At 43.3% G+C, this 14,815-nt stretch overlaps 1 protein-coding gene across 3 annotated transcripts in view; it reads left to right on the forward strand.

Moving 5' to 3' along the window:
* The window catches only part of LOC147678117 (hydroperoxide isomerase ALOXE3-like), a 186,462-nt gene that overhangs the window by 54,627 nt on the left and 117,020 nt on the right, over positions 1 to 14,815 (forward strand). For all 3 annotated transcript variants that reach the window (XM_086945973.1, XM_086945974.1, XM_086945975.1), the window contains exons 4-5: positions 4,321 to 4,443; positions 5,725 to 5,828. In XM_086945973.1, the coding sequence (XP_086802099.1) occupies positions 4,321 to 4,443; positions 5,725 to 5,828 (227 nt within the window). The remainder of the gene's footprint in view (positions 1 to 4,320; positions 4,444 to 5,724; positions 5,829 to 14,815) is intronic.

Here is a 14,815-nt window from a genome sequence, read left to right on the forward strand (position 1 = left end):
AAAGGAGTTAATAATCAATAACAATAATGGAGAAACATCAAGAAATATTGAGGACATGCAGAACTGTCTTCTTTCCTTGTTTTCAAGCCTATATAGAGAAGCGGTGAATCCGCCTATTGAAGCCATATATACATGGTTGAGCAACAAGAATTTGCCTAGGCTATCTGAGGAGGGGAGGAACACTCTGGATGCCCCTATCACAATAGAAGAAATTTCAGTACAGATTAAGAAATTAAAGAACAAAAAAGCTGCGGGCACAGACGCATTACCCAGTGAGCTATATAAACATCTAACTGAGGAGTTATGTCCGATTTTAGAAATTATATTTAATTCGATCTATTCACCAAAGGGTAGGGTCCCAAACTCCTGGAGGGAAGCTTTAATAGTTTTAATTTTGAAGCCCGGAAAGGATCCTCAGAGAGCAGACTCATACAGACCAATCTCCCTGCTAAATGTAGATTATAAAATCTTTGTGGGCATTTTGGCAGGGAGATTGGCCAAATTGATACCCATGTTGATCCATGAGGACCAGAAGGGCTTTGTGGCGGGTAGGCATATTGAGGATCAAACGCATCTCCTACTAGGAAACATCAATCTAGCAGTACGAAAGTCAGAACCCTTGGCAGTGATAGCCCTCGACGCTGCCAAGGCATTCGATAAAGTCTGCTGGAAATACCTCTGGGTAGTCCTTGAAACAATGGGGTTTGGGCCACTTTTCATCAGTACACTACAGAATTGTTACAGGGGAGCCTCAGCTAGGATCATTTTAAATGGAACACTAACATCAGTCTTTAATATCAAGCAGGGAACCAGGCAGGGCTGCCCTATCTCGCCGTTACTGTTCAATTTATACATTGAACCTTTGGCGCAGGCAATAAGGCTCGATCCTATTATAGCACCCTTTCAATCTGGACAGTATATTTCCAAATTGGCCCTCTACGCGGACGACTTGATCCTGTATACGAGAGACCCAGCTATAGCCATACCCCGGATAGAGGAATTGACAGCAGAGTTTGGAGCACTGTCCGGCTATAAGGTGAATGGATCTAAGACGGAGGTTATGTGTTGGAATTTAGACCATTGGGCAGGAGTGGAGAGCTCGGAGTTCAGATATCTGGGGATTTATATAGTGAAGGAATTAGATAGGATCCCTAAAATAAACTTAGACAGAACTACTAAGGAAATGAATCGTTTGTTCAGTAGGTGGAAAAATCTCCTATTAACAACATACGGGAAAGTGAACTTGGTAAAAATGGTGGTTCTTCCAAAGCTTACATATCTCTTCTCTACTATACCGCTACTATTCCCCAAGCAAGATGTAAAAAGGATACAGGGCAAGATTCGGAGTTTTGTGTGGGGAAATAAAGGGACACGGTTATCCTGGAAAAAACTCAGAAGAAGATTATTAAAAGGTGGTTTAGCCCTCCCCGATATCAGCCTTTATGTTGTTGCTTTTCAGTTTAAGAGTCTCCGCACGTTACTCACTAGGCCAGATGATTCACCCTGGGGCAAATGGTTAGAATCGAAGGGAGGAATGACAAATTTATGTATAAGTTCGGTTCCCCAAGATACTTCAAGAGGGTTCATTTAAAGATTCTAAAAACAGCCCTGGAGACATGGTACAGGATATGGGTAGGATGTGGAATTGGGTATTATTCAGCCTCATCTCCAATCTGGGACTCACCTGGTACCCCGGATTGCTTAAAAGATGCCCTGGCTGTACCCATCCAAAGAGCTGGGATAATGAAGTGGGAGGAGCTAATGGATGAGGATGGGATACACCCATGGGAGTATTTGAGGTCCAAGGTTGGGGTAGATCTGTCAAGGTTTAAATATCTTCAACTAGTGTCCTGGCATACAGCAGAAGCAGAAGAGATGGGGAACAATGAGGTAGTAGAAAGGCTTATTCGATCATCTACACCAATCTCTAAAGAAATCTCCGTTTGGTATCAGCAATTAATAAAAGGAGATGATACAGGGATTCCAGCGGTAGAAGGGGTTTGGAACAACTCCGAACTGGCTATGCAAGCAGAGGATATGTTAGAACCATCTTTGAAGATCTTGTATAAACATATAAAGCCTGCATGTTTAAAAAAAAACATTTCTTTGTGGTGAATAGACTTTACTACACTCCCTATAAAATCGGGAAATTTGCCCCTCTACCTCCACCGAAATGTCCAAGATGTCAGGAATTGTTGGCCAACGATATACATATGTTTTTTGATTGTAAAGAGCTAGATCAATTTTGGACTGAGATAGGACAGGCTCTATCAGGACTTTTTAGCTCTGTGATTAAAGTCAATCCCTCCCTAGTGATTTTTGGGGATGACGGCCTGTTCTTTCAGTCAGCTACTAGTGTGGAAAAAGGGCTCCTCCTATATTTGATACTGCTGGCTAGGAGAGAGATATGTAGGAGGTGGAAGGACCACCTACCCCCGAGTAGTGAGGAGTGGTTAAGATCATCATTTAGTATGGCCCGGTTGGAATACGAAAGGGCTGAGGAGAAGCTGCTTAACATCTGGCATCCTTTTATAAGATGGGGAAGGGACTTAAGACTGATTCGGACATTCCTATGATTACACCATGTCCCCGGTACTAAAGGGGAGGAGGTCTGGTGACCCAAGTAAAGGTGGTCAGCCTGGTGGCCCCTAGAGATGGATTATGGCTGTAAAAGTTCCACAAAAACTTGACACAGTGAGATGAGGAGTAAAAAAAAGAAAAAAAAATAGACTTTAGTACACTCCCTATAAAATCGGGAAATTTGCCCCTCTACCTCCACCTAAATGTCCAAGATGTCAGGAATTGTTGGCAACGATATACATATGTTTTTTGATTGTAAAGAGCTAGATCAATTTTGGACTGAGATAGGACAGGCTCTATCAGGACTTTTTAGCTCTGTGATTGAAGTCAATCCCTCCCTAGTGATTTTTGGGGATGACGGCCTGTTCTTTCAGTCAGCTACTAGTGTGGAAAAAGGGCTCCTCCTATATTTGATACTGCTGGCTAGGAGAGAGATATGTAGGAGGTGGAAGGACCACCTACCCCCGAGTAGTGAGGAGTGGTTAAGATCATCATTTAGTATGGCCCGGTTGGAATACGAAACGGCTGAGGAGAAGCTGCTTAACATCTGGCATCCTTTTATAAGATGGGGAAGGGACTTAAGACTGATTTGGACACTCCTATGATTACACCATGTCCCCGGTACTAAAGGGGAGGAGGTCTGGTCACCCAAGTAAAGGTGGTCAGCCTGGTGGCCCCTAGAGATGGATTATGGCTGTAAAAGTTCCACAAAAACTTGACACGGTGAGATGAGGAGTAAAAAAAAGAAGAAAAAAAAAAAAAGAAAGTCATGCTGTGCATCACCCAGTACTGCATGTCACACCATGCTACACATCAACGCATCATGCCTCACCTCCTTATGCTAGAACCTACTCCATCACACCAACGTGCATAACTTGCTGCCACAACATATCACACAAGCTGAACACTTATGAAAAGGGTACTACTGCTGCATGTGTGCTACAAATCATGAGCCAAAATATCCTCTAGTCTCTTTCACAAGCAAACGTGGGTGCCCTTAAGCTTTTCGATCCAGCTTCACCAGGAGAAAAATTGTTCTTGTTTGCCCAGACTAAGGAGGTACCTCAATCTGTTTGACAGGGCCCCTGCCAAGGAGAGTCTTGAAGGTAAAAGTCAATTCTGCAAGAAGAACCACCTATAGATCATATGACCTAAAACCTTACTCCATAGAAAAACACCACTCCTATCTTAACTGACTTAGGTGATGTGTTAGGTCAGCAATAGAGACAAGATGAGCACTGATCACCCTTACAGGGTCTGTTAAAGGACAGACAAAATCCTAAGAGGGTTTTCTCCTAATGAAGTCTTTTATGGTTCTACTTCATGAAGAGGAGCTTAATGTCCAGAAGTTTATATAAAGGGATTTTCCTATGTATATATATGACAGCAGGATTTCTGAGAAGGGGTGAGGGAATACCATGTTAGGAACAGGTATAAACGAACTTGAAGAAGGAGGAGGAGTTAGCGCTTGCAAGATATTTGGTGAGGGCTAAGATGGACAAAGAAGACCAATTCAATCCTATCCTACATGCACGCACGTATGCACGCACACACACATACACACTTACAAACATTTGTATTTTCTTGGTTGTCTGGGATCATTCATTGAATACCAATTGTGACGAAGGTGACAGAGTCATTTTGTGGTGCAATACAGGCTTTTTTCAAGAACACTTTTCAGACTGTGAAGTTTTCAATGAGCCTTTTCTTGTCTCTTCTCTCTCCTTTGACCTCTGCTAGGTGGAAAGTGTACCATAAAGGCTTTCCAAGATGCATTGATGTGGCTGAGGAAACGGAACTAGACTCAAACGTTAAATATTCCTTCACCAAAACGCTAAATTTTGGCCTCAATGCGACTTTTTCGTAAGTATTGGGGGTCATAGAGATCAAAACAAATATCTATTAGTACTTCAAAGGGAGATTTACCGTCTATAGCAATTAGACTCCTTATTAGACAGTAGAGTAGCCTCTTCCAATTGACTGAATGAATAAAACAATTAAAGGTTTTCTTTAGAAAGGAAGTCAAGATATTTTACTCAAGCTGTTACCATGGACGGTTCACTGTTCATTAAGCATGGTTACCACCTTACAAACCATAGTACAAATGGGCATACATGTTGTTCAACACATTTAATACTTTACAAGGAGCCATGACCTGTATCCACTCCTTGTGGAAAGCGGTATGATGGATAGAACATTGGGTACTATTTCTAATCACATACCATCATTATAGCTCTAGGAAGGAATTCAGTGTTTTTCATATAAGCTTGCATAGCTATGATGTGGGCATGTTGCAGGCAAACATTGTCTACACCTTAGCCGCATGCTCCCTATCTCCTTGAATTGGGGGAATTACCCAGAGAGAGCACAATATTAAATTAGGTAATGTATTGACTCTATTCACTTACTGTCCATTCACCAAACATGGGAATTCACAGCAATGCTCACAGACATGCTTCTAAGGCATGCTCCTGCTGATCCCCAGCACCCTTTGTAAACAATGGTCAACTTCAAACAAAAATACTTCATACATATTACATATTGACCAATTTCACTTGGCAACACATAAAAAACAACCTAGTAACTCCACCATGGCTATTTGCTATGCCCACATCCATTTTGACTCTTAATAAAGGTCTTATTTAGTCTGCAGAGTTTACATTTCTTTCTTATTACTCCCACGATTGTTTGTTTCATTATTGATTTGATTAATTGATGTTTTGTCCACTGGTACTATTCAATCAATTATTATTTCAATGAAAAAATAGTTTGTTACTTCTGAGTCCTCTCCCAACTCTCTCCCTCACACTGTAGAGTTTTTGTCATGATGCCTTGTCCCAAAAATATTCTTTCACTGCCAGATATTTCCATCTTATTCTTTCCTTCCTACAGGAAAGATACATTCATATATCACTATTCCTTCTCTTCCCCCTTAATATTTCTCTTCAGAACTTCTCCTCAAGTTTATCCTGCATTTTCACAATCCTCAAATATCATTTGTAGTAACATCACTCGTGCTTTTTGGGGGAAAATTCCATCTTTTGAATAATCACCGAACACAATGTTCAAATAAACTTCCATTATGCATTATACTTCCTGTGATGCGATGGTTCTTAGTGATGCCTCTTTCTGTCATGCTTCTAGATTGCTTGAAACCAAACTCGAATGCCTCTATGGTCATAGGGAATCCTGGACATCAATTGAAGACCTGAGGAGGATTTTTTGTATCCATACAACTGATACTGCAGGTAGGAACTTCCTATTGACGAGGAAGTGTATAGTTGTATGTGTGTTTCAAGTTCATTTTAAGTAATCCATGATTGCTAAAGTTTGGATGGCATTCCTTTTTTTAAGTTCAAAAGAACGTTTTATTGAAAAGAATAGAGCTGAGAAATAGTATATCATACTATGGGGGAAAGCATCATCTTTATAGTGTCCAGACGACCCCACCAGGACAAGTAAAGAGGACGCCATTTAGTGGTTAACTCTTTTGAATACACTTATTCATGCATAATGCTACCGTGTCCGGGAGTGAAGGGGTAAAATGTAATGCTAGATATTTAATATGGTTGGAGCGCCACGTGAAATTAGTCGGGGTAAAGTCTGATTTAAAAGCATATTTGGTCAGAGGTAAGATTTTGCATGTACCCTTATTTAATTTGTAACCACAAATAATGGAGAATGATTGTACCACTGATAGAAAAGCAGGAATCGATACGTTTGGTCATGAGAGAAAGAGCAATATATCATCAGCATAAGCTGCAAGTTTAATATGAAATGTTGGTGATTCCAAGCCATGTATGTTTCGATTTTTACGTATTTTGGAAAGAAATGGTTCTAGAGCCAAATTGAAAAGGAAGGGAGATAAGGGACAAACTTGACGTACTCCTCTGCCTATATCAGAAAATTGAGAAATTAAACCATTAGCGCAAACAGCAGCTCAAGGATTTGAGTAAAGAAAAGAGATTAAGGAAATACATTTAAGGCCAAAATCAAACCATCCAAGGGTATAAAATAGGTAAGACCATTCAACTCTATTGAACGCTTTCTCCGCGTCTAATGCTATTGCTGCGAGGGATTGTTGTAAATGGGAAGATTTGGATAAAACATTAAAAAAGAGTTGAGTGTGGCTGTCGGTGTGGCGTATACGTCCATCTGGCACTGCCAGATGGGCTTGGGTCAAAGGTCAGCATGGGGGTTGTTTTTTGACTGTGTGCCGGGGTCTCCTCCCCCAGGTCGACCTTGTCCCCAGTGCAGACTTATAAGTAAAGTAACAAAATTATGTCTCACACACTGTACATTACCTCACACACCCAAAGACTGTGCTGTGGGCTGACGACAACAAAGCTAAAGGCTCAAGGGATGTGACATCCTGTCCCTTCCTTTATATGCTGCTTTGTGAATTGATTCAAATTGTAAATAAAAAGCTTGAAATGCATGATGGGAGCTGACACAAAACCCTCGCACTACATTAATATAGGATGTTCATTTTTCTTAAATACTTAATTCTGAAGTGAAAGCTAAAGCTGTCTCCAAAGAGCTGACACAAAACCCTCGCACTATATTAATATTGGATGTTTATTTTTCTTAAATACGTATGGGCAGATTTACAAGGTCTGGTGCATATATGCAAATCAGCAGGGATGCACCATAACACTTGCGACACGCAAAACCACCCGTGCGCCACCACTGATGCGCCCCTAATTCTGATGCGGAAGCTAAAGCTGTCTCTACAGAGCACGACAAATTAGGTTAACATCATTTTATTTTGTAAACAATCGTAACGAAATGTAATTAAAGAAAACAGTATTTAGTTGAGGTGAAATTTCAATTCCCAGTACCAAGATTCACAGAGTACAAAATAGTTTAAATTTCAATTTCAGAGAGGAATTTGAAGCTTCTTATAGAAATGATTTTGAAATCGTTAGTTATCAGCTTCCTTTATTGCTATAACAAAAAGTATCTGATGAAGCTGCAGTTTGAAAAGCCACCACATAGAAATGTGAAAACATTCAATTAGGACCAGGTGCCAGATGTACGACTATTCTATTTTGAGGGTTGCATATTGCGTTTTTTTGCAAAGGGAATGCGTCAAATCATAATTGTAAGAGCTTTATTGTATAATAGTGTTTAATGCTTCAGATAGAAAGACATGTGGCGATGGCCATTTATAAGAGTTACTTGACATCCAAGAATGGTTTCTGTTTCTAAATTTTTGTTTGCCACTAGTCAATGAGAAGTATTGTGCTTGTTTGTTCAAAAGATTTTTAAAAAACATTATTTGATGAGGCCTGTTCCCATAAAAGTTCAGACCCTCAGCTATTGATATTCCCAGGCATTTGAGTTTGCAGGCTCCTCAGATTGACTCTCCTTCCAAATGTAATATCTTACTGCATCTAGGCTTGCTTTCTATAAGAACATATATTTGAGGAGGGACGTTTTCTGAGCAACTTATTGATCCAACCAACTGAATTTCAATCGAATCTATGTCTATATCTATGTGGGGGTATTTGTAGAGTGCACTGCTACTCCAAGGAGTGTCCTGGCGCTAGAACCTGGGCCTGCAACACATGGTAAAGAAGGTGAAATAACAGATGGTATACTTTGCAATGTGATATATAGAGGAACAAGCTAAACCTATCGAAGAATGTTTTGGTGCCAAACACAATTGTAGGCATGAATTTTGTTTAATGACTTTAAATAGTGGGGTAAATGTTGAAGATGATGTTTTATATGAAAGTATCTAAAAGGTAGGGGTGGGCAGAACTCCTAAAGTGTAACCCTGTGAAATTCCACAGAATTACATACAAATTAAGTGAGATTCGGTGGAGTTACACCAACGGGTGGAAAATATGCATGTCATGCTACTTGTGCTGCAATTTAGAGGCAGTAGTGTGAGCAGCCCATAAATATCAGCGCCCTGCCATTCGAGTTGATTTTGCTAACGCTCGAGTAGAAAATCTACTCAAGCGGCAGAAAATCTAATTGAGAAGCAACTGGCCACGACCGCACTAGGAGACGCCAAATCTTTCTCATAAACCCATGTGTGGCAATTGGCAGAATTTGGCCAGAACTCCGTGTTTCAAGAGTCATGCGGAGTCGCCAAATTCCGCCATTTCCATGGGCAGAATGTAACAATCTGCCCACTCCTACGGAAAGGCAGCTATTACAGATGCAAACTTTGGTTTTAAAGTAGTAAGGTGTAAATGGTGGGCAGTCTGTTATTGCAGGCATACTCCCAAATATTTTTAGTTGTTATTTCTTGAGATTTCCCTTCAGGGCCAATTGCCTTTTTTAAACTTTTAGCCAAAGACCACTCCATTTGTATTGTCAAAGTTAACAGCCATCTCGTTTCCATTGCAGTATGTGTTCAAGGTGTTTAATAGCCTCTGTAAACCTAACCCTCTTAAACACAGAAGAACAACATCGTCATTATACTGAAATTAGCTTTTTGCTCGGAGGGTGAAAATTTGCTGAATCTAACTGAGTACAGTGGCGACCGGCACTGATCAGGGGTGGCAGAAGGGGGCAGGGGCGATGAGGGATTTAAAAAACATAAATACAAAAATAACTTACCTTATCATCCCGGGACCAGGAAGCACCAAGGCTCCGCTGACCATTCGCAACTCTACAATGCAGCTTTGTGATTGGTCTGTGCGCCGTTGGTTGACGCTCAGACAGGGACTGGGAGCTTGGGCATTTTCTCAATGCAGGCTGTAATGCAGCCTGCATGGAAAACATGTGAAGTGTGCATGACTGTTTGACCAGCCCCAGAGGGACTGCCAAACAGTTATTGTGCCCTCGGAGTGGGCAAACCACTCCTCTCCTTCCCTGCTCTTGGAGCAGAGCGGACCCGCCTGCCCACCCGCCCGTAAAACAGCACAGAAACATAAAATGATAATAACTTTTTTATTATAATTTTATGTTTCCCTTATTTACACTGCTTAAAAGCAGTGGGGAGATGCACCACCGCCTTAGCAGAGGAGCTGCCATTGCTTCTCCTTAGGCCCTTTTAGAGAAAGTGCCAGATTTGACCCTAGTTTGAGTTTTGTCAATGTATGGTGTATAAAATTTGGATGGTCTTTAATAGATTGGGCAGGATGTTCCAAGAACTAGTTTTTGGCAGAGACGGTCCCTGTTGAGATGGTCAAAGGCCTTTGTGAAATCTCCGATAAGGGTTTACAGCAGTTGTTCTTTATGATTAGATTTTCCAATAATCATCAAGTGGGCTACCAGATTCTCTGTTGTGCTTGGCATGACTTTAAACTCAGTTTGGATGAATGATATTAGTTTATCATTGGTATACTATTCCTGTAAGTCTTTTAGTAATAGGCTGGCGAAATATTTTGAATCTGCGTCCTGCAGGCAATCAGCTGATAGCTGTACGGATTTCAGTAAGGGCCTTTTTTATAAATTGGATGGAATATTTGACCTGCACCAGAACCCCAGGATGTTTTCTAAGGTTAAACAGTAGTTGAACAAGTAATAAAATAATTCTTTCTTTGGGTCCTGTTTATTAAGCTTTAATATGGGAGCCCATTTAGACCAGGTGCCCTATCTCCTGTGCGTTTGCTTATTGTCTCCTCTATTTCTTTGACATGTAAGGTCAAGTAAGAATAATGGTGGTGTTCTGTAGGCAGGGCGAATTGAGCACCTCAACTCTGGTATAAGGCACTTATATGTTACATATACACACATGGAGAGAGGGACTGGGAGCTAAAATAGGATAAGAAAAAGAAATGAGGTCCAGTACCCTTGCTCCCAAAGGCGAATATATTCACACAGAGGGGTAAAAGTTCCTCAGTCATGAGCATCAAAGGGTTTAACCACTTGGATGCTAGGCGTTTCCCCCCCCCTGTGCTGGAAAATGCCATTTTAGTGGCACCATGACGAGCTCAGCTCGTCATCAGCACACGACACCCGTGGGTGATGACGAGCTGAGCTCGTCATCAGCATCGAAGGGGTTAAAGTGTGTGGAATTTGTTGTTTTTAGGTCTCGGCTAGGCAAAGCATGCGCTGTCTCGTCAAGAGATGCTGTATACAGTATTGTGGAGGAATCTCCACCCACTTTCTGCCCATGCTTTGATTGGCTCAAATCTGAAACACTGCATTCTGATTGGTTGCCGGCATATTAGTCCCGCCTCCTTACTGCCATGACGTCATGTTTATCCTTCTATGGCTATCAGCCCCTTTGCTTCATCAACTCTTTTGTTCCCTTGCCTCCCCCTGTTCCCTCCTCCAGTCTGTGACTTCTCTGGCCACACCACCCCCCCAAATCACTCCCGTAACGGCCTTCTTCAGCGCCCGCATTTTTGTTTACAATGCAATAGGACTCGGGTAAATATGAGTCCTATTGCATTTGTAAATGATTGTTTTTTCCTATGATTGGCTGCCTGCGTTCACACTCTATTTTGCCTGACCTGTCCAGACTCTTGTAGGCACACAATGCTTCACATCGTGCGCATGCGCACCAAAAGTCTGCTTTGCCTCTTGTTCTGTTTTATAATCTAACTCGCTTTTGCCCCCGCTTCACAAGATCAGGCGCATTGCTGGCTCTGAGCATGTTTGCTTGATTAGAGTCTCACGTTTGAGGCAAATGCCCTGCCTCTTTGCTATTATTATTCATAAGAAAGGAACTGGTTCTTCTGTGCGGCACTTTTTAGGCGCTCTTCAGATACGGGCATTTTATCTAGAAAATACATTTATTCTCCATCAGGCAGAACTCAGTAATGGTTAGTAATGTGCCTAGAAAAAAATTAAGATTGACGGAGGACTGTGGAAATGTCTGCAGTAATAGCCTACAAAAAGATGACAATCTTTCTGTTTTGAAGATGCGTTTACGGGGCGGGCAGCATGTTAAATTGAGAATTCTGAAGCAGTAGCAAATTGTTTTGCATCCCGCATAGAGACGCACTTCAGATTTGGCGGCATTGCTGCAAACTAAATTAATTGCTTGTTGTATTGTTTGCTGCTCTGCTTTGAAAGAGCCGTTTTGTTTCTGCAGCTGCTGCAGCCCGGGCGGGTGTCCAGGACACTGACAGGTGTGAAAGGCCTTGCGGTGGGGGCAGGGCGAGTGAGCGCCGCTCTTTGCATTTTTGCACATTTAATTACAGTTTTGGCACGGGCGCTCTTCCTCCTCATGCAAATGAGGCTTGAGGCTGGATAAAGGGCACATTGTGGCTTCATCTAGGCCGGGCCACCACTGGCCGGGCCGGGTGCGGGCGCTTTATTGTCAGGCATAGAAATGCTGACTTTAAATATTGCTGGGATTAAGGACGGTGTAAACACAGCGATGGAGCACAAAAGGGTTTGTTGTTTTAATACCTTCAGTTCCATTCTATTCCTCACGTTGTCCTTGGCAGGGGTACTGTACACACCAGACTGTGCTAGAGCTGCGCGTGCCTGAGATCGCCTGTGCACACTGCTTGCACGGGAGGCACCAGTTGGACAGATTAATAGGGTAAGCCTCGCTTTTGGGGATGTGAATAACCTTCCGGCCTCTTGTCTTTTGGGCCACCCCCCACCAGCCAGTGGTGGGGTGGCTAGTGACATTTGAAAGTGGTGAGGCGTAAAATTATTGGCGTACTGCACTGCGGCGAGCGAGCAACCCCGAACAACCTACAGGGGGAATTTTTGACAAAAGAGTGGCAAATGGTGCATTTTCAAGCAAATTTGAGGAAGCAGGAAGGTTAATAAAGCAATACGATTTAATTATTTATCATTTAAGAAACTGCAATTATCTACTGTTAACATTTTACAAAGTGGCCAGGAAGATTACATTTAAAAAAATTTAAACCTGTTGCCAAAAAAAAGATTAATGCTGTATGCCTTCCTACTAGCACAAATACATATTTTTCAAAAAGGCCGATGTGTCCTAAGTTACCACATCCATATTTAGTATTCAGCACATTTACAAATAAAATATACCTACATGGAGGGAACGCAGCTACCCGTCCGGCCCATAATAAATTTAAACAAATATGGGAGTGCATGCCAAACTGGCTTAACAAAAAAAGATAAACACCGTCCTCCGCCAGGATGATAGTATGTGGATAAATAACCACACAGCCTTCCGTTGATGCATTAGTGTGACCCCTGGCGGTGGAGTGCTTCAGGCCTGGTACCCCCCGGGGATGTCCTGTAAATCAGGCATGCATAGATGCTGTCCCCGAGACTTGTGCCACCAGTCAGTTTTGGTGGGTGCGCGCGCAGTCCTTTTGCCTATGTCTTGTGTGTTTGTCGGATCTTGCATAGGAAAGCAGTATATATATATCGGATTTCATCGTTCGTGTAAAGCGCCCTAGTACCCTCGGCGCCAGTCGCGCGGGGGGGGGGGGGTTGTTCGCGCAGGGGTGGGTGGCAGCCTGGCAGGGAATGAAATATAATATAAACGGAAAACTTACCTCAGCCGGTCCACGCCACCTCTGCTGCTCCCCTTGGGGCCTTGTTCACGAACGGCCCTGGCAGCCCCTCTCAGCCAATCCTGGTGCTGCCAACAGTGCCAGGCATGGCTTAGGGGCACTGGCTAATCTTCGCCCGCAGCACGCCCATTAGGAGGCCGAGGGGCTCCTAATGGGCATGTGAAACAAGGGAAAACACAAGTGCGCATGAGTGGGCACGGTGCGAAAATTCGCCCTCCGTCCCCACTCCTGCGCACTTGTGTAGCTGCTGCCTGCCCCTGGTGACAATCATGTCAGTCAACATGACGCCGACCGCCCACCCCCTTCAGTCTCTGAATGGGGTGGGTGGTCCGACATCATGCTGACTGACATGATTGTCAGTTTTCTCCCTCGGCGTCTTTGAACTTAAGTAAACTGATTCAGTTTACTTAAGTTCAAAGACGCCGAGGGAGCTAAGGGCGGGGGGGCTACGCCCCCACGCCCCAATGGACGCACCGCACCTGCCACCAGCCCCCACGTCTTATCCTGCATACTCAGGGCCTTATTAGGATGACGGGCGGACTTTGCCCGCCCGTCATCCTAGCGGTGTTCGGGCCGCCTGCCAGAAGGGCGGGGGTCCCTCGGGGGCTATTAGGATGTGCCCGCCACAGTGGCGGGCACATCCTGTATTTTCAGCATTGTGGCGGGTGGTGCTCTCTGCACCGCCGGCCACAATGCTGAAAATGCTTTCCTGCATTTGCATAAACAAAGCGGCAGGCACCGCGCGGTGCCTGCCGCTTTGTTTATGCAAATGAAGGGGGGTTCCACAGGTACCCACCCCCCCATGTACAATACAACCCCCCCTCATTCTGGGGGCCCGCAGGGGGCCCCTGGAGTGAATACCGCATTCCTTTCCGTGGCGGCATTGCCGCCACGGAAAGGCATTCAAAAATGCCCATTGTAATATGGCTGGCGGTGTGTAACAGACACCACCACCATATTAAACATGGACGACCTAGCTGTACCAGGCTGCCTTGCATACTTCGTAACAACTCATGTTACCTGAACAGACTCTGAGAATAGCTGAATCTAATGTACTAGCATTATGAGAGAATCCTCACATGAATTCTGTAGTAAAATGTTTCTTCTTGCTTGTTCCCCATTGATGACATCCTGGGAACCATGGGGCATATTACCAAGCAATAGCGATAATTATCGCTATTGCTTGGTTAGGGACAAAAGTTTACAGCTCAGCTGCGGCGATTTTTATCGCAGATAAACCTTGGTATTACCAAGGTTTATCGCAAATGCGATAAAAATCGGCCGCAATGCATGAATATCGCTGAAAAGTCAGCGATATTCATGCATTACCGAGCTAATGCTCTTAGCCATGTTATCCACCTCCCATTGGATAACATGGCTAAGAACTGCTCAGGGCAGGTGTTAGCTTTTGGAGATATTCACGCTTAGCGCGAATATCTCCATTAATTGGTAATAGGAGATAGCGATGTTAGCGACTGTTTCCAGTCGCTAACATCTTTGCACGCCCACTTTGCATGTCATTATTGATAAATATCACTGACATGCAAAGCGGGGCCCAAGATGGTCGCTATCTCCTACTAGCTGGTGCTAACTGGTGTTAGCGACAGCTAGGTAATAGGGAGATAAATTTATCTCCGCTTTCTTGGCTTTTAAAGCCAAAAAAGCGCAGATAAACCCCCTTGATAATATGCCCACATGCTCTACTGTAGTGTATGTGTGAAGTCCTTTGTCTAAAGTCCTATAAAGGGACCTGCATTTTAACTGCTATAGAGTCCACTTTTTCCCACCTCAGAAGGCGAATCTATGCTGGATTT

The sequence above is a fragment of the Lissotriton vulgaris genome, chromosome 12, assembly GCF_964263255.1.
Source record: "Lissotriton vulgaris chromosome 12, aLisVul1.2, whole genome shotgun sequence".
NCBI lineage: Eukaryota > Metazoa > Chordata > Amphibia > Caudata > Salamandridae > Lissotriton > Lissotriton vulgaris.